The sequence below is a fragment of the Siniperca chuatsi genome, linkage group LG9, assembly GCF_020085105.1.
Source record: "Siniperca chuatsi isolate FFG_IHB_CAS linkage group LG9, ASM2008510v1, whole genome shotgun sequence".
Classification (NCBI taxonomy): Eukaryota; Metazoa; Chordata; class Actinopteri; order Centrarchiformes; family Sinipercidae; genus Siniperca; species Siniperca chuatsi.
This window is the reverse complement of record NC_058050.1, coordinates 2,360,167-2,386,770: the sequence shown is the minus strand read 5'-3', so window position 1 is coordinate 2,386,770 and position 26,604 is coordinate 2,360,167. Positions and strand designations below refer to the sequence as shown.

The window sequence follows — 26,604 nt, the reverse complement described above, 5'->3', positions numbered from 1 at the left end:
CAGTTGAATGAACCACCAAGAAACTGCAGAATGAGACGTGGAGGAAGTAAAGCAACAACAGACTCATGGCCGCAGTAACGTGAGGTGGCGGCCGAGATGGAGGAAACTGACTTTCATGATATTTTAGACGACTGGTTTATCGAGTCCCTGAAAACGTGAGAAATGTTTTCTCTTTGTTTAAACGTTTAAAAGTTTATGTTAGCTACTAGCCAGAAGCTTCATTGATTCAGCAACGCTGCTAGCAAGTCTTGCAAAGTGAACTCCGCTTAAAAATCCGTATCTTTATTTCCCCGTACTTAACTCCCAGGTGTACATACCTTTTATATAATATCACAAGACATTTCCTGCATCTAATTCAACCATTTTTCAATTCGGCTTGCCCTTACTACACTTAGGAACCCCCATTTCGCTTAAAGGTCAAGTTTAAGAAGTGATTATCTTCGTTAACTCAGACATTTTCTCATTTGAAAATCGCGGCATGCCATCGCTTAACCTCAGTGCAACAGTGTGTGATTTCTCTTTCAGAAACATATAGTGTGTGAACTATATTCATGCCGAATTGAAGAGTGTACTCTATTGATTAAAAATAAGTCATTTTTTAGCTAAGGTATATGTGCTTAGTCCTGAGATAGAAAGTATTAAATAGTTAAAAAAAATTTTAAGGAGTCTGGTGTCAAAGTATAAATAGTGGTGGTTTGAAGAACAAAAAATGTGAACATAAACTTCACTAATGAGTAACCTAACACTGACGCATATCTATAGAAATATTATTGTAATGTTGTATGATTTTACATTGTGGAGAGTGGCGAAGTGAAGCTGTGGAGTAAAATACATCCACATGTAATTATCAGCACCTGTGGCTGTCTTCAGGTTAGCTGTAATGGCTCCCCTGTCTTTCTTCTTTCGTAATCATTCCGTCTGTGTTCACAAACTCCAGCAGCATATCATAGGCTGCTACGTTTACAGCCTAGAAATTAAAGAATTATGTTTGATGATGATGTGATTTGGGCCCCTGAGCTGATGTGAACTTGTTGATCTGTTCAGTCATCATCATCACCTGTCTGCTGTCTTCAGGTACAAAGATCTTCATGTGTATCAGCTGGAACATCCCACCCAGGTCATCGAGTGGACGTCAGGGAAGAGTGAGTTCATATATTCCATTATAACAATCATTATCTGTGTATATATATCTCATCCACTAAACTGAGCGACAAACATTCACACAAAACATCAACAGGATACCATTGATTATGTTTTACAACCTTACACATTAAGAGATGTGCTGTTGAGTGCAGCTTTTCAGTGACAAAACAAAGACAGACCTCCAATATCGATGCTTTTTAATGGTTGGCAAGCGGTGCAGAACTCAAAGTAAACTTCTTTTTTTTTTTTTTTTTAATCATCGTTTATGTTTACAGCCGTGTGTGTCGCAGGATACACTTCGTCTAAAAATGAGATTTTGGAGCTGCGTTTGCCTCTGAAACTCTTCGCGGATGAAAATAAGGTAACAAATATCAAAGCAGTCCAAACTTTGGGGGGTATATATTTTTTTTTTTATAAACACAACATCCAAATGTCACTTTCAGCCTCTGTTGTGTTCAGGGTCTCTGTGCAGAACGGGATTTCAAAGTTGTCAACGGTGGATTGACAGACGGTCCTGTTCGCTGCCTCAGACACGTCCCGGGAACCAGGTGAGTGTCTGGATCGCCTGGAAAGAACTTAAAGTTTCTTCTTCTGCAGAAAACTTCATTCATGAGCTTTACTTCAGTGAAGTTAAAATAAATGGATTAAACACACGTTCAAAAAACATGAATCCAGTTAAATTATTATTGAATTTTCTAACCAAGGGCCAAAAACTCAAAGTATTTATTCCAACTTCCATCTCAGCGTAGACAAACCTCGACAAAAACGCTTACAAATGGTGGCAGTTTCACGAAAGACCGTCTCTCACAAATTTGCAGATGCATTTGTCCTGCAGGGACGTCGCATGGGATGCAAGTAGCGTGGTGTTTTGTTTCGATGAGGAAAACGCGTCGTAATTAGCGGTTTGCGTGTTAGAAAAGTGGTGAAACGTTATCTCAGCTTCTGCAGTGAATCACGGGCTCGCTGTGGATAGATGGAGTCTCTGTGTCTTTCTCAAAAACCAATCTGAAATCAATCTGGTCTTGATCAATGTTTGGCATATGACAGAATAACACAACTGACTGATGTCTAAAGTCGCAGAAACCAATTTTCCCAATCAGCCTCTAACTGTGAGTGATGTGGTCAGAGTTCGAACAGTTGAGGTTATTTTATTTAAATAATATAATTTCCCTCTGTGCTCTCCCATCAGAGGGCGAGAATCGGTTGGAAATGAGTATACAGTGTTTAAATCTTTTAATAAATAAAACCTAATGATGATTTTCATATTTATTATATAGAAATTCTTAAGATTTGAAACCACATTTTCAAGGGCTTGAAGTCCCATTTCTTTAGTAATTTCTTTTAAATAGTTTGTCATAATTGTTGTGTAGTAACATACATAAGTGTACAGTTTGATTAATAGATGAACAACCTTATTAAGTAGTTGGGTCATCCAATTATTTCTCGTTTACCTTTTTATTGTTGTACTTGTGCCGATTACTGTCCTGATTTCATTGAGTTTTTCCTTATTTATATAGCTGTCACAATAACTTTTACAAACAAAATATATTATTACAAAATATCCAAAAAATATATTAGAAAAGAGAGTAAATATATAATATAAAACAATACAAAATATAGACATATAACCACAAAATTAAAGAAAAAAAGTAAATTGTGGAAAGTCGGTAGCAGTTTATGCCGGTTTTTTTTTTCAAAGCACTTCGTAACTTTTGTTTTGTCACATTATAAACTGTAAATACACAATATATTACTGACTCTCTAAAACACGGAGTTAATAAATCCAATTAGTTGATCGACAGAAAATTAATCAGATAGTGGATGAATCATTTTAGTCATTTTTCAAACCAAAATGCCCCAAAAATCTCTCTAATGTGAAGATTTGCCGATTCCTTTTTTTTTTTTTTTTTATGACCGTAAACTATTTTCTGACATATTATAGACCAAACGAATAATCAATTTATCGAGAAAATAACAAGCAAATGCAACGAGAGAGACGCAGGAATGGCTGGCAGGCGATGATCATGTTAATCAGTTAAAGTGCTTCTGTACAGCTGATCGAAGCAGGTTTATTTGACTTTATTTGAATATTGAAGTGAATTTCAGTAATGTCCTGTTGTTGCGTTGGCAGGTGTGTTGTTACCAACGATGGGCTGAGCTCAGACCTGCAGGTGTGGGACCTCGGAGGAGACGACAGCGGTGAGTTTCAGCAGATTAAACACGAGTACGAGTAGTCTTTTAAACTTGAAGGGCCGTTTCCAGAATACAAAACAGCCATCATCATTTCTCACGTAACCCTCGTTGTTTCCAGTCGCGCAGATAGTTTTGGTCAGAGGAAGTAAAATAAAATGAAGTTCGTGCTTTCTGTAGTAATGGTAGCATTTCTATTTATCATTAATGCACTGATCCTACTTAAATTCTTTTTTAGTTTCCTCAACAGATACTTTAAACTTTCTGATAGATAATTGTTGTATTTTAATACGAAGAGCTTTACTGTCTTAGATGTTCAGTTCTGGAAAATATTACCTGTGAATAAAAATATAGATTAAACTTTAGTTGTTTTTTTTAAAACCCAAAACAAGTTGGTACCTCTGTCAGCCCTGAGTAGTGTCTGCAGGTATTCCTTTCAGGCTGCGGTGAGTGCGCGGTAATAACTGAAGGAGACTCGGACGAGTTCATCAACATTTTTACTAACTCAGGTCCTCTGTGGCTGGATAATTCAGGACACGTCCAGAGACTTCAGTGAGGAGAACAGACGTCAGATTTTGAAAAGTCGGTTTTATTTCTTGTCAGCAAGAGAGGTTGAATAAAAATTTAGTTTTTGGATTGAAAAATGACATTTAAAAAATTAAACAGCAGCGTCTTCTTCCCACAAACAACTTCCTGGTTATTCTGAATAATTCACAGAGCTCGTGTCAGTTCTTTGGAAGTCCCTTTGTACCGAAGAAGTAGTTCCTAAGAAAACTCTTGACATGAAACAACCTTTCCCCCCCCCCAGAGCAGAGGAGCGCGCATATAAACAAATTAAATACACACATTTCTTACACTGCTTACACCAGCACATACAAACCACGTCAAGTCAATTTTATTTATGTAGCCCAATATCACAAATCTGCCTCGAGGGGCTTTACAATCTGTGCAGCACACGACACCCTCTGTCCTTAGACCCTCGATTCAGATCAGGAAAAACTCCCATTATTTCACAAACTCGTTCAACAGCTTTAATATAAACAAAAGGACGACTGATAGAAAACAGTTCACCTATTTAAAAGTTCGAAGTCGCCATAAATAAATGTTTTTATCATTCGGATTTGGACATTTGTCACTTGTCCAGTCAGACCCCAGACAGCACCGGCCGTCTTCTTTCCTCTTTCTTTGTGTTTTTACAAGTGAATGAAGTTGATTCTAAAATGTGTTTTTGGTATCGTGGTTTTTTTTTTTCTTCCTCGCAATGTGATTGGTTACCTGCTGCGTCTTGTCGACAGATGTGATCAGGAGAACAGGAAGTATTGAGGGGAGGAGGAGTGTTTCAGAGGGAGGCAGCAGGATCGCAGCTCGACTCTCGTCACAGCCACAAGTTCTTCATGGAGCTCAGAGCAGCGACGTCCGGCTGACTCAGCTGACCTCGGGACAGACTTTATATAAACTAGGTAACGCTTCTAATAACTGTAGTTGATCTTCACGCTCAGTTATAAAGCTTATCAATCAGCAAGGTGAAATGAAACAACTTCACTCTGTTAAATTATAGTTGTCTCAAAACCTGCTTAGAATCAGTCTGCAGTGTTAAGTCTATATGTGCTTTATACTGAAAGTGTGCTCAAAACAGTCAGTATGCATACACTGTTGTCCCATAATGCATTGCACAAAGGAAACAGAAGCTGCAAAAAAATGAAAACTAATTGTGGATGTTGGGGAAACAAAATTAACATACGTATCATAATGTGTACAGATGGAACAATTAGTCGACTAATAGAAAATCATGACACAGTGCCGCATATTCTCAGATTCCAGCCTCTCGAATGAGAAGATTTGCTAATTCTCTCTGTAAAGTGAATCGGGTTAATGGTGAATATCCTCACGAGTGACTTCGGGGGGGAAAAGGCTGTGTAGCTCACTAACGTACAGTCTATATTGATTTCCTGATTGATTTGGCGTCTCACTCTCTAGGCCACAAGGCTAGGAGTACTGTTTGACAGAAAAGTGCCACCATGTTCAGGTTTATTTTTTTTTACTAAAACGGGTTCAAAGTAGTACAGTTGGACTTGTCTGTACCGTTTGACATCATGGTAGAGAAGTAAAAAATACAGGAAAATATCATGTAAGAGAATAGATTCACACAATGTTGCTATTTTTTCAAATTTAACCTTTAAGATGGTTTGGTTTTCACTAAAGTTGTGTCCTATCTGTGATGCAATACAAATATTTGTTAACAAAATGTAAGGTAAAATTACTACAGTATGTTTTAAACATATTTTGATGATTATCGGGATAATATCATCCCATGCCTAAAACAGGACATTTAAAGACGTCACCTTCACCTCTGCAAAGTTGTGATGGGCATGTTTTTGTGTGTCGTAGACTAAGCGATTCATCGTTAGTTGCAGCTCTGTTTATGTAAAACGGTAAAGCAGGTGGATTTCTTGTATACTGGGACATTAGCATATACTTGGGTTGCAGCCAGTGTTTATGGAGGAGAGTCCAGTCAGTTGGTCACAGAAAATAAACACTGTTTAGGTAGAGGAAGGACAAACGGTTTATTAAAAGCCTTCATGTAGTCTGGTATATTAATGCTGATCAGATGCGACAGGAATGTGCGGACCAGTTGGCAGAGCAGCTGTAGATATTTAATATTTGATTTCCTCAGCTGCTCTTCTAGTTGTAGGACCATTTATAATACGAGTTCTTTCGTCCCAACAGAGACCGACTCAGCAGATCCTCTCAGTTCCTTACATTTTGTGAGCGACGCAGTCTTCCTCGCCGGCTGCTGTAGCGGGAACGTTTACATCGCCGACACTCGGACGTCTGCCGCTCCTCAGCTTTCACCTCCACCTGCGTCTTCAGGTGAATCCGTCCTCTGGTGGACGGACGCCTCCGCGGGTCCGTCCAGCTGCAGGCTCGTCAGACTCTCCTCGTCTGGACGGGCGGCGATTTCAGACCTGAGGAACCTGGGAGGAGCTGTGAGTCAGGCTCAGCTGGACGTCCAGACACGTCGCTGCGACCTGGACGACGTCAGAGTGTCGTGGGCTCCGAAGCTGGACGGCTGTATCGCAGTGTCGGGTGAGTTTACTGCACGGAGGAATCCAGCTGTTTAAAGAAATACACTTTAGTTAGAGAAAAATTGATACCACTCCTCTGTCTGTCCCTTTAAATATAAAATTGCAGCCAGTTAGCTTAGCATAAAGGAACAGCTAGGCTACCAGCACCTCTAAAACTCACTAATAAACACGTTATCTCGTTTGTTTAAGCTGTGAAAATATAACATGAACGAAAATGAGACATGAGTGGTATTGATGTTGCATTTGAACTATTCCTTTTAGAAAAAAAAAAAAAACTGATGGGAATGTCTGTTTTTGGCTAATCAAGCTAAAATCCAACACTTATAAAGCAGATCTACTCATTGATTAGGAACAAATTAAATTACCACAAAAATATTGTTGGCGGTAACAGTAACTGGATGTATTACTGATATTATAAAGGCCATCTAGTATCAACAAAACATCTGTGACGTCCTGTTACATCTCAGTATTCTGTATTATTCACCACTACTGGAGCTAAAAATGTGTTTGGCTCGAGGAAACGTCACAGAGTCAATAAAACTTAAAAGGATCCATCAAGAACATCTGCAGCAAACTTCATGACAGTTCTGATATCTTGCAGTCCAACTGATGGATTACAAGATAAAGAAAAAAAAAAACTTTAAAATTGTAGTTATTTATTGACGAACTACAACATGTCAGATTTGCTGCAGGTGTTCCCCAGACGATGATAAACCCCTATGACCTTCCCTCTAACGCCACTAATACGATAAATCTGATGTCTGACAGCTCAAGAAACACGAGCAGTTAAAAACAAATTTAGGTGAACTGTAAAATTATTACCCAAACCGTCCATTGTAAACATCCATCACAGTCGTCCTGCCTGATCGTGTTGCTTCACCTGCTGGAGCACAATGATGGCCAGAACAAGTTGTAATAAACTGGAAAGACATCATTAAACAGTCGTTTCGGGGTTAAGTCGAGCCATTTGATGGAAAATTCTCTCTTGAATTATCAATTTGTACAGTACGAAAGAATATGGGACTGACACACTGAATATTTTTGAATGCATCAACCTCAGTGGCCAAAGAGGAAGAGCACCAGCTCTTTGGCTTCTAAACGAGAGTGTTGGCCCAACTTACAAGATGAAGTGTAATAGATTTGTTTCCCACCTCCCTCTGGCAGGTTTCAGTGGAGCGGTTCAGATCCACAACACAGCGGTCTGGAGGACGGAGCCGCAGGAAGCTCAGCCGCTGTTCGAGCACCGTGGTCACGCAGTTTCAGCACAGTCCGACGACGGCGTCTTCGTCACCTCCCACGTCTGGCACCCAGAACGGCCGCGGACGCTTCTGTCTGCGGGCTCGGACGGCTCCGTCCACGTGTGGGATTGGGTCGACCAATCGGCCGCCAGCTGCTGACGGTCCGACACCAGGGTCACAGCAAAGATCTGGTCAACGTGAGAAGAGGATGAAAGGAGCTGATGTGGATTCATCTCTCACTGAAACCACAAAAACAAAGTAACTGTTGATTTTAGCAGATCAAAACCTCCCTGTGGATTCCACTACGGCCTCCATTTTTCGGGATGAAAGTGGAATATAATGTGGAACTTGTTTCTGTGCCCAAAAAACAATCATGTCAAAAATAGATGAGAGAACATCTTCAGTAAACAAACAGAACTTTATAAATTGCTGTTCCTGGTAACTGTTCTGATTTAAATACAAATTAAGTCCGATGTCTACTGGTTTTTGTATTCACTGATGAAATATTTTAATTCCAGAGGCAACGGGAAGATTTTAAAGTGTTACCTCTGGTATCAAGCCGTGCTGATAATTTAGAAATATTTTTGCCTTTTTAATAGTTAGTAGTGGAGACAATGTATTTGGCCGTCCCGGCATGCTGCTAGTTACGCAGCGACAAGAGGGTAAACTCTGATTATCAGCTGATTCAGTGTCATACCTGCTGCCATTTAACAAACAGCAGCAGGTTGTGGAGCTACAACTTTAACTTTCAGATGTTTGTCATGAACAAACATTGACTATATAATACTAGAGAAATCAAATACTAAATAATGGTCAATCGTTAGCCAGCTTAAATTTAATTATGAGAACTGTCTGATTTACTCCACATAAAATACCTTATTTATTCGATCCTCTGTCATTTTGGTGAGACGTCTCCGCAGTCGGATCATTTCACATCTGTGCGTCCTGACCCTGGTGCCCCAACTCAGAGACTACTGCTCCTGCAAAGAGAAGATGCAGTTGAGTTTTTGCTATATTTCAATTATCTAAGGAGCATGAAAGAAGTTGCATTGTATTAGGGTCAAGGCAGACAACAGGGGATAGTGAGAAAATCTGTTTTGGAAATTGGGTGACCCTTTAAAATCCAAAGCCTGAAAACATCTGTGATGCAGCAATAACGGACTCTGTGATTTGAAATAAAAGAACTTCTCCATCAGAGAACAATGAGTGAAGTGTGACCCTGGCTCATCAAACACGAGGACTACAGCAGAGTTCAGGTCCAGGTCCGACGAGGTTTTAGGAGATTTTCTGGAGGTAATAATGACGGTCGCGTGTTTTAGTTTACAGAAATAAAACATTACAAACGTGTGATTCTCTGGCTGCCTTTGTCATTTTATCGTCTCAGGGTGCGTTCACAACAAGCCGGTTTGTTTGTTAGGTTTCGTCTTTCTGTACAAAGATGCCAGACAACGTGAGTCTTTAAGTTTAGTCAGCGTTTCCTGTTAAAGCACATTCTTAAAGCTGAAAACTGCGATATTACAGCATGACATCAGATGCTCTTTAAGCTGTTTAAAGGGTCGTCTACACAGGCCGCTTCACTTGAGCTATACCGAAGCGTATTTTTTACGCACTAAACTACAGTGACTGCGTGTTGGGCCCTGAACTCATCCCGTTTAGACAGACGGAGGACTGAAGCTGCTGCTTTCACCAGACCACAAAATGCAATTTAATTTCAATTGGACTAAAAGACTTAAACGTGGTGCAAACAACAAAAAGCCTGATGGAGTCATTAGTAAAACGTGTAGTTCATTCACTTAAAATCAAGCAGATTATTTTGCACCAAGTGTGTTAGGACGTTTTCATAAATCGTTCCCACAATATTACTGAATTAATATGCTACAGTTAAGTCTTATAACCCTGGACTGAACGTCTCCCTATGGACTGGTTGGATTTCAAACAGTTGTATATTTTGCTTCTTTTAGCCTGTAAAATCTAAAGTTCTGTCAAATATAACATTTTGTTTTGCCCGAGATCATAACCTAATCGGTGTGCTGCGCAGTGAGAGTGCCGAGGGGACGGATGAAATGAAAGTGATGAAGGAAAAATGAAGCAATTAATTTTAGGGGCACAAATGACTAACTTGAGGGTACAATTAAGGTAATTTGAAGGTGCAATTACTAAACTGAGAGAAGGAGATATAGAGCGTTATAAATAAAGTTACTAAATTTAGACAAAATTATTTATTAAAAACTTTACCTTCTGACTGCTTCAGGGTCCGGACTCTCTGGTTGAACCTGGTCCTGGAGTACACCTGTACATCACTGCAACAAAGTGAAACCACTAGAGGTCAGCAGAAACAAGTTTTGGGGGTATTCAGTGACTCCGTAGTCGGAGCAGCATGTTGCAATGTCGGGAAAAGCATCGCTCACCACCTTCGCTAATTTCTGGTTTCACAGTAAAAGCCGACCATCGCCCTGCTGTTAAAATGCATTTATTCTGAATTAGAGCTGAAACAACGACTCAATTAATGCAGTATTTTCAGAATTAATTAATCGTCACAGTAATTTTCTAGTTAAAAATTCCAAACATTATCTTTTTTTCCAGCTTCTCCAATGTGAGTATTAACTGCTCCTTTTCTTATGTGATAGTAAAGTAATATTTTGGGTTTTGGATCAAACAATCAAGAAAATAATTCCCAAATCAGTCGATAATGTCAGTTACAGCCCACCACAGCAAATAACCTGAAGACAGTCTTTAGCCTGATGTTCGTCAGTTATGTCCTGGGATGGGACGACATGCGATTTTATCGCGGATCGGGACAAAAGAACTACAGACGCTGAGCAACAACCACATTAGCTTCATGCTAAAGTCTCCTCCTTAACTAACATGAACGCACGTCTTCTCCTGCACCGCAGCTTGTTAAACGAGCCGCCAAACAAACATTCACCGGGGGAAAATGCAGCGCAACTGCTAATTAGCTGCAGCGCATTAAAACAGCATGTAAACAAACGTCACTTGGGTCTGGTTAAATGCTGGTGTGGTCCTTACTCTTCAGCACCACCAACAACAGGCTGTCTGCACATGACGTGTAGCTACAGAGCAACTTTGTTTACCTTGTCTCATTCGCTACGGTGTAACACCGGCACCCTGAGGTTCGTTACGGTGTAACACCGGCACTCTGGCAGCAGCTGTCAATCAAACACAGACAGGGACACGCCTCGCCAGCCGGCTGAGACGAAAAGGAGCATTTCTGACCCCCCAATAATAAAAACTACTAATACTTTTTAAAAACACATTAAATTAAATGGTTATTTAATATGGACAGGGCTGTAGTTCCCTTTGTGCAACACTGAGTTTATGTCCTCAGTATTTTGTCTGGGAACTACAGGGGTTTAGATTTTACAATTAAAAAATATATGAACACACGGTGGGTATTTTTAAACGGAATATATTCAAAATTGACTACTAAATTAAAATTAATTAACTAATTGACTATACTAATTTATTCAGTACTTCCCCACCAGTATTTTAGACCTCAATTTTACAAACTGAGGTATTTATTTAATTATTTTTCTTCCTTTTCCTCTGGTAAAAAAAGTTTTTTCTGATGTCAGAAGTTCTTGAAAAGTTAAATCAGGATCAAACGACATCCCCAGACGGATAGTTTTGGTTGTTTACTGCCTGGGATTTTCAAAATTCCTCAAACACTCCACACAAACATTTGAGGGATCCCCCGTATTTTCTGTCAGTAGTACAAAAACAATATTTTTCCATTTCTTGTTTATGTGTCAGCAGTAAGAAAACTAAAAGTGCACATAATTTTTTCTGAACGTTGTTGAAGAAGCGGTTACTTAAGTAAATGCCTTTGTTTTATACCTGCTATGCGTCATATAATTAATTAAAACGCACAAAAAATGTAACTGTCGATTGCGAACCACGGTCGAGGTGCTGTTTAAATTACATCGTACATCTATGCATGTAATTATGATACAGGCAAGCAAAGTATCCGAGGTGTATTCTGATTGTTTTGAATATTTTCCTCACTTATAAATAAAGAATAATAGCGTGAGAATCCACAGTTTTTCCAGAGAGTGTTTCCTTTAAGAGAGCTGCTCAAAAACAAAAAGGCACTCAACTGTCACAGACTTCTTTACAACACTGCTGACTTGGAAGCAAGAAATTAAAAAGTAAAAACTTGTTTTTGTTTTGTCATTTAACATGCAAAAAACAATCAGTTGATTGATTAATGATTCATGCACTTCAGGCAAAGTGTAGAAGACTGGACGTTACAAGAACTCAAATCTAACTTTGTCTCATTTAGATAAGAAACAATCTGCGGCCAGGTTTTAGTAGGATCTGAATTTAGCCTTTCGTAAATGTTTGTATGAGATCACTGGGATAGGATGTCCGCCTTACACCTCTCAGTGTCTCCTCTCTTATCTGCAGGTTTTTATGTCTTTTTATTAGCCATGTTAGCGGCGTGGCTCTACGGATGGCGATGTCGGTCCGGTCCAGACTGAAACGAATATCTTAACAACTATTTGATGGATTGTCAGAGGACGAATCCTACTGACTTTGGTGATCCACTGACGTTTTCATCTAGCGCCACCATGAGGTGGTTTTGGGTGAAATGTCTCGACAATTATTGGATGGATTGCCTTGAAATTTACTTCAGACATTCATGTTCCCCTTTTAGGATGGATTGTAATAACTTTCGTGATCCTCTAACTTTTCATCTAGTGCCATCATCAAATTTTAATTTGTCCAATACTTTGGTTTATGACCAAATACCTGCTAAACTAATGTCATTCCCATCAGCCTCAGCTGTACTTTGTGTTTACTTAGCAAATGTTAGCATGCTAAAACGTTAAACTAAGAGGGTGAACATGGTAAACATGATACCTGCTAAACATCAGCATGTTAGCATTTAGCTCAAAGCACCGCTGAGCCTGAGTACAGACTCATAGAGCAGCTAGCATGGCTGCAGACTCTTCCATTAGTTCCTTCAACGTAGCGTGTTAATATAGTGCGACATGCAAAAAAAATAAACACAAATTGAACGTACAGAGTCCCCTGATACTGTCCAACAGGCAATAACTAGACAAATGCAGCATTGTGCTTCTTTCCTCCTGGACAGGCAGCGACCAGCACTTTAATTTAACGGAGTAACCAAAGAAATGAAAATACGAAATCAGGCAAAACGTAATTTCATACTTTGCTGCCTCGTGAACCTGACGGGCTCCCCTCGAACACCAACATCCCTCAGTGTTTCCCATCAGTGTGTCGTTTAGCTGAGCTAACGCCCTTCATTCACACACACTGCTGCACACAGTGCTGCAACCAGAAAACCTTCGACTGCACTCTTCAGCGTTAAACATCAGTTTATTTCTCTGCACTGGAGCTCTTTTCCTCGTCCGACTACTTTTTCCTTGTACTCCAGAAACTTTGTCTCCATGCTGCTGCCATCTCTCCCGACAGAGGAAACGCTCCCTCGAGACACAAAGACGAGAAATAAACCAGAGACCAGCTAGATGAACATTTCTTTCCTATTCAGCATTCACTTTCTGCCTCCAGAGGCATACGTAACACCCGTCTATTCTGGATGTTTGATGTTCCCGTGAAGCTTTCATTTCACAAGTTTGGATTTCTCCCCGTGAGGAAACTAAAGTGCCCGCCAGTGTCGGGTTTTACGGTCCGTCGCCGCTGCTAGACGTCCAAATTCCCTTTAATACTTTTCCCGGCAGCTCCTGCTCTCATCACAGTTTCATAAACCACTGGAACAAAAGGCATGCTGGGACACCCCCGCCACCCCCAAAATCTATCACTTTTCTCTTCTAATAACATCATCTCAGGCTCTAGTGTGAAGAATGACGATTAACAGCGGGGCGTCAGAAGGCAACAGGCTGGAGATACAGAGAAAAACAGCAGCTGCAGTGGATGATATTCAATTTTATGCTTTTTTGTTCATTTTCCCTTCACAGCTTCCACTCAAAAAGGCTGACAGTGCTGAAAATCTATAAATCGTCATTTGTCAAGCAAAAATGCTGCACTTGCTGATTCCAGCTTCTCAAATGTGAATTATTTCTCCGTTTTATATCATTGTAAACTGAATATCTTTGGGTTTTGGACTGTTAGTCAGACAAAACAAGACATCTGAAGATGTCACTTTGGCCTCTGGGAACCTGCAATGGGCCTTTTTTTCCTGAGATGTCACAGACTAAACAATTAATCAATTTATTATAAAATATATATATATAAAAAAAAAAAAAAAAAAAAAAAGGAGGTTAACTGTTTCCAAACATTCACAATGTCACGCTGCCAGCTTGATGACAAGCTGTGACAACTAAATTAGTGCTGTAAATATTCAAATCTACCATGAATCTATTTTCTCACGACTCTTTTGTCTTTCAGACAAATCCAAGCTGACAAATAAACATATGCAACCAGTTGGGATGTTTATCTGTTAAATTATTCCAGTAAAGCCGACGCAGAGTAGCTGTGGGACTGAGCAGAGGCGGTTTAACCATTTAATTAAACCTCAGCAGCTGTTTGTGTGGCGGCCGCCCGCTGAAAGCTTCTCTTCATTATGTTGTCAGACACAACGCACTTGCTCTAAAAATACTGGAGGCTTGTGTATGAAACATTTCACGGGCCCAAAGTTTATGAAACTCACCGAAAACAAGTCTTAAAAGTTTTGTTTTTTAAAGTTAAGTTTTATTAAGTCAAACTCAGAAAACCAGGAAGGTTTTCCTTTATCAAGAGCTCTATCAAAAAGATTCAGACATCACCTGGTTAAAGCCGCTGTAATCAATATTTTATATTAACATTGGATCAAATGACTGACTATATGTAATGTGGAAGGGGCCACTTGTAGAGACCAAAACCACAGAATTATTGCCCGACTCTGTGGTTCCCGGTTTCAGAGTCTTTCAGCTCTTTGTTTTGGTTTTCTGGTTTTAACTTCAATGTCTGGTTCAGCGTTTCCAATCCAACGAGCTCCGATAAGCCCACTGTACACCTCAAACCGGTTTGGTGCCCAGTTTTTGGGGAAACAGAGGACGGAAACCAAACAAAATAAGGTATGATGAAAACTTCAGAAACTCTCGACTGTGTGTGTGTGTGTGTACGTATGTATGTATGTATGTATGGAACACGTTGGCCGGACATTTTGGCCGGTCCTCACAAAGATAGAAGTACGCGTGTGTTTTGAGAAGCTGCGAGGGCTAAACCGCAAAGGGACAAAGTAAAGAGGCGTTTGAAAAGGACACAAGAGACAGTTATTATAATGACTGACAGAACACCGAGCTGTGAGCCTGAACTCTCTCTCTCGACCTAATGGCGCCGGAGCCATTATACCGGATCCTCACCGAGCGATCTGAATGAGTCAGAACTATTCTCTGCTCTGCCTCTGAAAACACCACAGCGACTGTTTGTGAACACGAGTTTAAATGGAAATCTGACGCCTGCTTTCAAGAGGCGACTCGTGGCTCCCCGAGGAGGCAGAGTGACTGACAACTGACAGTTACGATTGAACAGACCACAACGCTGCACCCCCGGGGTTTCCCCCCCCTATTAACTACAAACACTTACACGTCACATCACTGCTAACCATTTTCCAAAACCATCCCAGCGGTTTTTAGACTGATTCTTCTTTCCAGGGAGGCACTGATTTCAGTTTATTCCTGTTTAAACTTAGACTTCATTTCTATGCAGATAGGTAATCCATCACAGTCATTATTTATTAAACCACAGTTAACGTTGTATTGTGTGATAACAGATACTAGCAGGGACTCCTTTCTGTAGCCAAAATCATGTGATCATGTCCTTGACACCAATGTTTGTTTAGTGTGTGTTTCATTTTCTGACAACACAGTAGGTCATTAGTTTAATTCTCGCTAGGGCTGGGTATTGCCTGAAATTTATGCCTGTATGATATGAAAATTACACTTTAAAAAGGGATATATTGTTTATAAAAACACTTTAATTTAACAGAAGAAGCCAAATTTCTCAAATGTTAAATGTTGTCTAAACACAAACAGACGTACAAGAACTATGTCTAAATAAAATAGTCTAAAACTTGCAAAAATTTGAATGAAATTAGGTACTGATGTTTGATACCAAGCCCTAATGCTGTCTGCAGCTCAACTCTCATAAATATGATCGCTGAACCGAAACACCAATATCTGTCTGCAGACTGTAAGTAAGTAAGTATATTTCTGGGATAAATAAACGTGTTGATAATTCAATTAGCAGTCAATTTTTATTCATGTAGCTCCTTTAAAATGCTGCTTTTACCAGCCAGAACCTTAAATATATCCATGTATCTCAGTGGAGGTAAAACAGTGTTCTTCATCCCTACAAATAAACACAAAAAAAGAAAAAGTAATGAGAGCAAATTACTCTGAGCAGACAGTTTTACAGACAAACAAGTAATCTGAAGAAACGATTAACATTTTTTTGGATCTCATTTTTTGTGCAGTTTAATTTTTGAGTTTCTTCTTCAGCTTTTAACGTTTTCTGGCCCCACTTGGACACCATACATGCATCTTTTGGGTGTCTGACTGCAGCTAACAACCCTGCAAATGAACCCTAAACTACAGTATCAGATGTGTTGGTGCACACATTTGCAACATTACACAGTATGGATGATCAAATGGACCGATTATTTACTGATAAATTGTCCTATTTCATGTTTTGTACGTCAGGTTTGGTTTTGATATAATTTCTTTGTGTTGTGGTGCAATGATAATATTATATAATGTATTCTTTGTGTTTGATTATACTGCATTTTCTTTTAATATGGACACCAGGAGAAGTAGTTCTTGCCACAGTAACAACTGCTGCGGATCCAAATAAACAAAACTTGCAAGAACAAAATACTTCCTGCGTAAAAAAGTTGAGGTGTGCAGAAGTTGCCTGGTGAAGAGGCTGCTTATTAACTGAATTGGGGTCAAACTGAGAAAAGTGGACTTGCTGGAAAAAAAAATGAAGTGCTGTCAGCCTTTTAACGAAAGTGTGTCCCGACCGCTCGGTCTGCCATGGAAACAGAGAAAGTGACTAATGCAACAAAAACGTCGGTGTGTGTCGGTGTGTGTCCGGCCCGTCTCTGAATGAGCTCCTGATTAGACTCCATTCTGCAGAGTGCGAAGCGGAGCTAAGCTGCGTGGGTAATAACTGGTTATCATGCAGCTTTTACACAACGAGTAATTTCACCCTTGCTTTAAAACACGAAGATGTTGTCTGAGAAATCGCTCCGTGAGCTCCTCAGAGTTCACCGTTTGCTCCCGCCACGGTAACGACTCATTGTTCACCCGTCAGCCTCGCTGCCCCGACCGGGATTATCTCAAATTTAGAGAGAGACATTTAAAATGGAGGTATTTTAAAAACTTACTGTCCGCAATTATTTTGCAGACACAATATATATGAATATATTGTGTCTGTTTAAATTACACTGTTTTCTGCTTTCTGATTGTTCAATGAGGAATAATAAAAGGTTGAAGTTTAAAACCGCAGTCTTTTAGTTTTGTTCAGTTTTGTTTAAACTGTTTCCCAGCTTCACATAGTCCACAGCCTACATTGTTTGTGTGTGTGTGTGTGTGTGTGTGTGTGTGTGTGTGTGTGTGTGTGTGTGTGTGTGTGTATATATATATATATATATATATAGTACATACTGTACTAGTATACGTGTACAATTACTAATATCTACAAGTTACATGTGTAATCTACTTTTGCTGCCCCAGAAAACTATCACACTGAAATGTGATGACTTTGGTTTTTTGTGTGCAGCTACGGAAAGAGTTCAAACCAAAACAAGTGTTTTGATATTGAAATCGCACTTTGAAAGCAAAAACACAATTTTCAGCTGTGATATAAATTAGGCTACAACGTAAAACTAAGCTACACAACTTTTTTCTGAACAACGGCCGGTGTGACCACAGTAGAAAAACGTCACAAACTGACTTCAGTAATGTCGGTTACGCTGCTAAATCTAGCTTGAAAAAGGGACAGTTCACCCCAAAAATCAAAAATACATATTTTTCCTCTCACCTGTAGCGCTATTTATCTATCTAGATTGTTTTGGTGTGAGTTGCAGAGTTTTGGAGATATCGGCCTTAGAGATGTCTGCGTTTTTTTGAATATAATGGGACTACATGGCGCTCAGCTTGTGGAGCTCAAAGTGCCAAAAAAATACTTAAAAAAAACAAAACTCAACAGCAACGTCTCTTTCCAGAGATTTTCTGACTGCTAACTAAAATAGTTCCTACATGAAACTGCTCACAACAAGGTCTGTGGATTATCTTGAGTAACCGGGTCATGATTTCTGGAAAGAGATGTTGCTGTTTAGTTTTTTTTTTAAGTATTTTTTGGCGCTTTGAGCTCCTCAAGCCGAGCGCCATGTAGTCCCATTATATTTTGAAAAACCGCAGACATCTCTACGGCCGATATCTCCAAAACTCGGCAACTCACACCAAAACAATCTAGATGGATAAACAGCACTACAGGTAAGAGGAAAAATATGTATTTTTATGATGAACTGTCCCTTGTTTGCTGACATTAGCTTTTTACCATATAAACATTAAAGCGAAACGGGGTGACTTTTGCTAAATAACAGCCACTGTGGCCACATTTACGCGATGACTTAATAGTAAAGTGTAGTGTAACAGTAACAGAAGTAGAGAAGGGTCACAGTCACAAACTGTAACAGTAATGTCAGTTAAATCCAGGTGTGAAAGTGTGTTCAACTGAAAAAGGATGTATTTTTAATTTATAAAGAGGAAGAATGTGTGATTTCATCTTTCATACGTCACATAGTCTTCGCTTTAAACTACATTATTAACAATGTGTAAAAGGTTTAGTTGGTGACTGTTGATGTCGCCCCCTATAATAACTGGTCACTGGTTAAATTAAATCATCTGCAGCTATTTAATGTTAAATCCAAGAGTCAAGAACGAAACACCACTCTATCAGTGAGGAGTGCAGTTTGATTGGCTGTGATATCATCATTATTAAACATAATACAGAGTTTCTCCTTATCCGAATCGAGGGTCTAACGACAGAGGGTGTCGTTTTATAAATAAAACTGACTTGTCTAATTTATAGAGCTCATATTGAAACAGACGTTACAAAGTGCTTCACAATTGAGGATATAGTTAAAAGATAATTGATGCAGAAATAATGTAAATAAAAAAAGAATAAAATGCAGCACTCACAATATTTTAAAATTAAGTTTAAACGTAAATGTTTAATTATAAGGTTACGTCTCTCACCTTATATTTTATCTCTTTATCATATAACTGGCAGATCTCTAGGAAATCTAGTCTTTTATAAATACCAGTTTATGTGCGGGAAAATGGTGTATGCATTGTTTCTGTGTACATATATAGTTTACACATCTGGCTCCTGGAGTTTATCGTACATGATCACAATATTAGTAAGAAAGATCACATTTAGATATTTGTTATAATTCGTTCAGGCCTAGTGTGAGTCACTTAGAAAAAATTGGATGTGAAAAGCAAAACATTTTTGCAGAAGATGCATTCAGCAGCTTTACACGAGTACAAATTTCTCCTGCTGTAACGTCGATATTTTGACAGAATACTGATCCCACTCTGCTCGTAGTTTTACCCGTCAGGTTTGTGAATTAACATTCAGCAGCTGCGGCTTCACGTTCGGAGCAGTGAGTCAGTTATTTACTTATTCGGATTGTATCTCCACTTCCTGCCTGCTCTAAATTATAATTACAGTTAATCTCCTCTAGCTGTCACGGCCGCAAACAGGAGTGAGACAGGAGATATGTGAAACGAACATCATGACAAGTGTCTGATGAAACTGCATAACAAAACGCACTATATGGCTAAAAGTATGTGGACACCCCCGTCTGGGAGCCCTCGCCAGACGTATTGGTGCCCGTGGTTTTGGTGGGGTTTTTTCCAAGCAAAAATACCAAATATTCACTAGTTCCTGCTCTTCCATTGTTATCGTTTTCTGCTTCTCCCTGTTTGTCATTGCAAACTGAATATATTTGGGGTTTGGACAAAATAAGAAATTTGATGCCGATCAATTCATGCTCTGAGAAATTGTGATGGACATTGTTTTCACTATTTTTTATTTTTTTTTTTTTTTTTTACATGATTAAATTGAGAATATAATAATCAGCAGATGAATTGATAAATTTAAAATAATCGGTTAGTTGCAGCCCTAAATGACATGTTCTACGATAACATGTGTTTTTAGGTTATGGCATGAAATAAAAAAAATAAAAAATAGTGAAATAAATGCCAATCACAACTTCTCGGAGCCCAACAGGACGTCTTTAAATGTCTCGTTTTGTCTGACCAACAGTCCAAAAGCCAAAGATATTCAGTTTCCTCTGATTTTTCACAGTATTGGAAAAATACACACAGACACACAGTAGAAATACAGTTCAATTAAAACTCTCTCTGTTGTCTTTGTGGTGAAGACTCAGTGCAGCAGCAGCCCATCACTCATGTATTCATCAGAAGTGAGAAGGGCATTTTTTATTCTCCCATTTTGAGCTAAAATTGTACGCTGCACTTATAAAACTGATTTATTCTCTTTGCAGGAAACTGTAATTTCCCTCTTTTTCTTTGACTGACTTTTCCATTTAAAGGGGCAGCTCCAGTTTTCAATTTCACCTACTGCGACAACATTCAGTAAAAAATCATTTATTGGACGCCTGTGAAAGTTAAGACCTTGTACCAGAGACGGGTTCGTCTGTACAGCTCAGGGAACAACATGTCTGCCTATAACAAATAATTTTAGATTTAAAATCATTTCTTAGACGTATTTAAAAAACACTTTCAGCAGGTATTTCTGCCTCCGGAGCTGCAGAGTCTGGATCTGTGGTTGTGGGTCACCTGCTGCCCCTGTGTTCCTGCTCAACAGCTGCTGCTACAGTTATTATTAGTCTTATCACTATTATTGTCATTATTATTCTTATTACCACCACATTTTACTATTCTCTCTCTCTCATTCGAAAAGTGCAATGAGAACTTTTGTTATGTATTGGCGCTATATAAATACATTTGAATTGAAACACTGTAATCACGCTGCCATTTTCCCTGAAACATCAAAATTATCTCTTCTCACTGGCCAATCACTGTCGACACAACAGTCACCCCGTTGTTAATGTTGGAGGAACAGAAAGCACCGCACCGTCTTACAGTTATGCCAGGAACGCTCAAGCGAAGAAAACGTGAACATTTATGGAAGCTATTTACAGAATTACATTCGACAGACTGTGGTCACTGCAGTGTCTCAACCGTCACTGTCAAATAAAAAAAGGCAACAATTCCAATAAATAATCATATATATATATATATATACATACCGATATTATCATATCATGAGCAATGTCAGATTGCACAACCCTAGTTCTGAGAGCTTAAATTTGCTAGTCATGACATGGTTAGCCTAGCCTAGCATAAAGACTGGAAGCAGGGGGAAACAGCTAGCCTGGCTCTGTCCAAAGTTCAAAACTACAGTACAACCACCTCTAAAGCTCACCGATTGTGGTTTTAGGGGGGAGTTACTGGAACTATTTGTTGTCGAGCGACAGTGACTGTGTGCAGCTTCCTGAAGTCTTGTAAATCACGCTGACCGACCTTATCTGGCAACATGTGCTATAGCTGGAGATAGGGATGGTGTTCGACAGCATTTTTATCAAATTCAAATCCAGTACTGAATGTGAATCCTCTTCAATCCCTTACCGAATCTTATTAGTTTATCTGCAAGTAACTAAACGCTAAAGTAACTCCAACTCAAATATGTCTAATCACCGTTTGTTGGCTGAGACGGCAGACGCAGTTTTTAGTGGCAGCCTGATTCACGTTCACAGGCCTGTCACGATAACTACTTTTGTTGGACGATAATATTGTCCCAGAAAAAAATTGCGATAAACGACGTTGTCATTTTAAGACAATTTTATGCCTCTGATATAATGATCATTTAAAAAAAAAAAAAAAAGCGTAATAATGCAAGTATACCCTTTCAAAGCGCAATGAACTTTTAAGCTGCCTGAGCCCTGCCCATGGTGAATATCGTACAATATATGGACAAAACCTCGATCCTCGATCGTTTCTGCTGACCTCGATGAGTCGATAAAGTAATTATCATGACAGGCCTACCTGCAGCTACAACCTGAAAATGAGATGAGCAGCAGAATATATGATATGTTCATTAAATGCGTTCAGCTGAAGCCTCCGGAGCGTCACCAGCTACTGACTCCAAATACTGAAGCTCCTGATTCTATGAACTATGAAACTGATCAGATTAAAAATGTTGATATGAAATTAATCACGATTAACGTGAGGCGATGAGCTGATCATTTCAGAGTCACCCCTCTGTTGGTCCCTTAAAAATAAATAAATAAATAAAATCACAAGAAAACTCCAAGGCACTCTCTTTGCAAACAATTAAAATGCCTTTATTGTCACGGCACCGTCACGTTAGACCTTAAAACAAACTCTGACGCGTTTTGGCATCAAGCCTTCGTCAGGAGTAAAAGAGTTGGACCCCGTTGAACTACAAAAACACAGTCGACTTGCAGCTGTACAGTGGTGTTACAGAATGATGTTTGTTATCGATTAATATGCCGAATATTTTCTCAATTTATCCGCTAATCGTAAACAGTGATAAACGCATATCGCGGTTTCCTAGAGCGCAGGGTGACATCATCAAATGTCGCGTTTTGTCTGACCAACAGTCCAAATCCCAACATATTAATTTACTATAATGCAAGACCAAGAAAAGCAGCAAATTCTCACATTTGAAAACCTGCATGTTGGCGTTTTCGCCAGAAAAATTACCTAAACGATTAATCGATTACAAAAATTGTTGCCGATCGTCTTTCAAAATCGATGAAATTGTTGCAAATTTTTTATTTTAGCCGTTACAGAATTAATGTTAATTAGCTACAGCTGATCTAATCTGTTATTTTAGCCAGCGACAGCAGGCCACAAATGAGAAGCTGCTTCCTTTATGTTTTCCATTGTTATTTGCTAATAAATAAATAAATAAATAATTAATAGAGTGAGGAGAGAAAAAAATTTGATAAGAGATTCGTTAGCGTCTGAGCTTAATCAATCTCAGTATTTTAAAGACTGGGAACCCGTCACTGCACAGAGGCACTGTGCAGATGAATAAAATGTTGTTTGTAAAGAAATTGTTCCAACAAAGCAAACTGCGGCAAATTATGACATTACGACCAATAGTGTTGGCGATATCTTAGCATGGACGAAATGATTGGTAAAAGGGAATTTTGGTCTGATGGTGGTGCTAGAGGAAACGTTAGGGTTCAACAAAATCAATAGTTATCATCTACCTGGGACCATAGTTGACCCTGTAGTTGCCACTCGGGGGCCAAACTCTGGTCATAATTTGCTGTAAATTGGTTAAAAACTATAAAGACAACTATATGATTTGTTATTTTTAGAACTTTATAGCTGCAGACTGTAATCAGAGCATGTAGCCTCGGTCCGACCCGGCGCATCATCATCCAGCCCTGATGTAACGTAGGATTAGTATCCCTTTAAAATAAGCACCATGATTACTGCTATTATCCTCCATTATCAGCTTACTAATGGCCACCGCTCACTTTGATTACCTGTCGCTCACAGTGACGCTCCAGACAGCTTGAACTTTGGAGCCAAGAGAGAAAAATAATCATCCGTCTCATATTTTTCCATTTATAGACGCACAGAAGTTGCTTTAAATATCACCACAAGTCATCGAGAGTGATCGTCTGAGGCAGAGACAGCAGGAGGTGTTATTGAAGGAAGGTAGAATACAGACAAACCAGACACTGATGTCTTTCTTCAGCCTGATACCGATTCCTCCCCTCGTGTTTAATAATCCTCGTCGCTCCGTCTCACAAACTCAAAATTACTTTTTACTCTGCAGAAGCAACTTCAAAAACAAAAATGGCAGCTCGACCTGCTCATGCAGATCTGCTGAATATTACAGCAACTAAAGCTCGCCACCTGGATAACGGTGGCGAGAAATCACAACTGTGATGTTAGACTCACTCATTAAAAGACAACGTTGATGGGCAGAATGTGAGTTTTGCAAGCGTGAAACTAAGATTAGTATGTCTTTATACCCTAAGATGAGCCTTTATTGATCTCCAGAGGGGAAATTCACGTGTTGCAGCAGCACAAAGACAAAAATGAGCACAGAGAAAAATAAATTGTGTGTAAAATAAGAATAGAAATAAAACTAGAAACTATACAAGAGCAAGTAAACTCAAAATTACAAGGCAAACAGTACACATACACACAGTACTCACAACCAGTATTTAAACTAATACTGCAGTACTGTCTCAAGTGTAGTGACAGTGATGTAATTAGTAGCAGCAAAATAAAGTACATAAGAGTAATATAATACCATCTACTTTAACAGCAAACACCAGAATAATATATAAAATGATTAATAATACTTAGTGTTTGTCTGTATTAATATAAGAATATGATGTAGTACATTTTGTAATAAAAACATTTCAGGAGTTAATCTTTCTTTCATATCAGATCAATAATTTAGTTCATACATTTTGGCAGATACTCAGTGTTAAAGGGCTCGGATCAGGACCAAGGCCAAAAAACTTGATCGGGACGTCCTTACTGTCTGGACACATCATGCAGAGATATAACCCCAGATTTAACACGCTCCAAGATTCAAGTCTGTACCTCTAAAACAAACTAATCTTTTTCAGAAGCACACTGTATAACACAGCAGTCACCTTGAGATCTAATTAATATAAAAACTTATAACACAAGTATAACAAAAACAACAGTGTACTTTAACACCGTCTCTCAAAAGCTTGCCTCAAAATCACAGTCTTTAAAAAGAACTCATGTCAACAGTAATTCAAATGAGTCATCTGGATTTATAACACTGATATTAAATACTATAATTCATTTCTTGACAATGTGCCTGCCTATTTAATCTCATAAATCACAGGATTGCAAGAAACAATGATTTAATTATCTATTAGTCATGTTGTTGTTGTTTTTTTTTATTAGTTGATTAATGGTTTAGACTATAAAAATGTCTGAACATAGTGAAAAACCGCCCATCATAATTTCCCCAGAGCCTAAGGGGACGTCTTCAAATGTCTCGTTTTGTCCGACCAGCAGTCGAACACACTAAGTTCAGTTTGCAGTGATATAAAAACAGAGAAAAGCCGAAAAGAGTCACATTTGAGAAGCTGGAATCAGAGAATGTTATGTGTTTTTATGGGAGATAAACGTCTTAAACAAGTAATCAATGATCGAAACTGTGACCAAAAACTATATATAAGCTGAAGCTGTCATCAACTGCAGATTAAAAACACAAGCCTGCGAGCCGACCTCATCACCAATAAACTTATATTTAATTAATACTGTTTGCCAAAAACAACAACGAACACCCCACATATAAAACACACAGACAAAGTTTTACTCCTAAGCACCTGTATAGATCAATACAGAAGTTTCTGATTAATTCAGTTTAAAATAATTTGTAAAAATTCATCACTCTAGTTTATATTTTCATCTGATAACTCCAGATGCTGTTTTCCATCCACACTGCCCCCCCCCCCTCTATCAAACATGAACACACTGACTATACACATCCATTTCCACTGGTGGAGGAAGTACTCAGATCTTTTACTTAAGTAAAAGTAACAATACCGCAGTGTAAAAATACTCTAAAAGTCCTGCATTTGAAATTCTACTTGAGTATTACGAGCAAGATGTACTTCAAGTGTCAAAACAGTAAAGTGTGGATGTATAAAGAGAATGAAAAGTACAAAATGGCCCCTTTCAAAGTGTTAAATTATGGAGCCTTCAAGGTCCTGAAAGATGATTTTTTTTTTTTTGCATACAAGATAATTTGTACACACGTATATATGTTATAGTGATCAAAACATAGTTATTTAATTATATATTTCCCACAACTCCAACCTGAGTAGGAACACCTGTGTTTTCAGTATGGGTATGTTGGGGCCTTTAATCTATTACAATGCAGCATATTTAATCATGAGCATGTGTTAAATGTACAATATTTCGCTCTGAAATACAGTAACAGAAGTATAAAAGTTACATAAATCGGTACTTTAGTACAGTAACATTAACTGCTCGAGTAAATGTGCTTGGTTACTTTCCACCACTGTCAGTCCCCTCGTGCTTATGGATCAGCAAAGAAATTGATCATAAAATGGACAAACTGCATATTAAACCAACAGGAAACATTAACGTCTTACCTTAAGCCAGGTGTTTTGAATCATCCAGCGCGTCGAGCAGGTCTGACCCAGGTCTCCACCTCCCAGCTAGCTCGTTGTAACGTCAGTTAAGCTAACAGGTACGACAGGTGAGTTGATTGGGGCCGCCGTTAGCGTCAAAAATCAGCTCCAGAGTCCCGTTAGGACTTGTCCTTAAACTCTTCGTGTTTACCTCGAGTGTTACCGTAGCAGTTGTCCGTTAATTCATTTGCTCGTGAATAATATGTCAAATCTGTTTTCTGTTTCCAGAAACTTCAGTTCATTTAGCCCGCCAACTTTTCTTTTTTCTTCTTCTTCTTCTTCTTTTTTTCTTCTTTTTCTTCTTTTTTTCTTTTTTTTTTTCTTCTTCTTCGCGTTCTATTGGCAAACCAGTTTACGTGCGCATTATCGCCACCTACTGGACTGTAGTGACGGCTCTTTGAAGGGAGCCGGAAATAAATATGTTGCAATAAATAAATATGCACGATTCTTCAACCGCAATACATTGAAATATTCTGTCATACTGATGACGAATAACTATCCTAGTTGCATAACAAAAATAACACTACTAAAGAAATAGTATGGGTAATACATAACTACACGACTCTATGACATACAGTATATTTAAATTTAATTTGTATGATATAATATGAAACAAAAAAAATATTTCTGCTCTGTTCAAAAGCGCAATTTGTTCGTTTTCATGCCCAGC

At 38.8% G+C, this 26,604-nt stretch overlaps 1 protein-coding gene and 1 long non-coding RNA gene across 3 annotated transcripts; one reads left to right on the top strand and one right to left on the bottom strand.

Annotated features, from left to right (window-relative positions):
* On the top strand, window positions 1-9,004 carry wdr73 (WD repeat domain 73). Of its 2 annotated transcripts, XM_044206985.1 has the most exons (8): window positions 1-155; window positions 1,075-1,142; window positions 1,419-1,504; window positions 1,603-1,691; window positions 3,275-3,342; window positions 4,629-4,793; window positions 6,061-6,420; window positions 7,584-9,004. In XM_044206985.1, exons 1-8 carry the CDS (start codon window positions 97-99, stop codon window positions 7,814-7,816), a joined length of 1,128 nt encoding a protein of 375 aa, XP_044062920.1. In that variant the 5' UTR covers window positions 1-96; the 3' UTR covers window positions 7,817-9,004. The 2 variants fall into 2 exon arrangements, with proteins under 2 accessions (XP_044062920.1, XP_044062921.1); XM_044206986.1 differs by lacking the exon at window positions 1-155 and having other exon boundaries at window positions 1,587-1,691.
* On the bottom strand, window positions 6,310-26,604 carry LOC122881171. Its single transcript, XR_006379119.1, has 5 exons — window positions 25,896-26,604; window positions 9,893-9,957; window positions 7,571-8,637; window positions 7,242-7,299; window positions 6,310-6,447 (listed from the first exon to the last, which is right to left on the bottom strand). It is a non-coding gene; the product is annotated as an uncharacterized LOC122881171 (long non-coding RNA).

Bases quoted from the DNA above. Each gene is read 5' to 3' on its own strand.
- wdr73 (XM_044206985.1), top strand. From the start codon at position 97: ATGGAGGAAACTGACTTTCATGATATTTTAGACGACTGGTTTATCGAG. The intron at 156-1,074 runs GTGAGAAATGTT...TGCTGTCTTCAG, and splicing joins TTTATCGAGTCCCTGAAAAC to GTACAAAGATCTTCATGTGT. The intron at 3,343-4,628 runs GTGAGTTTCAGC...TCTTGTCGACAG, and splicing joins CCTCGGAGGAGACGACAGCG to ATGTGATCAGGAGAACAGGA.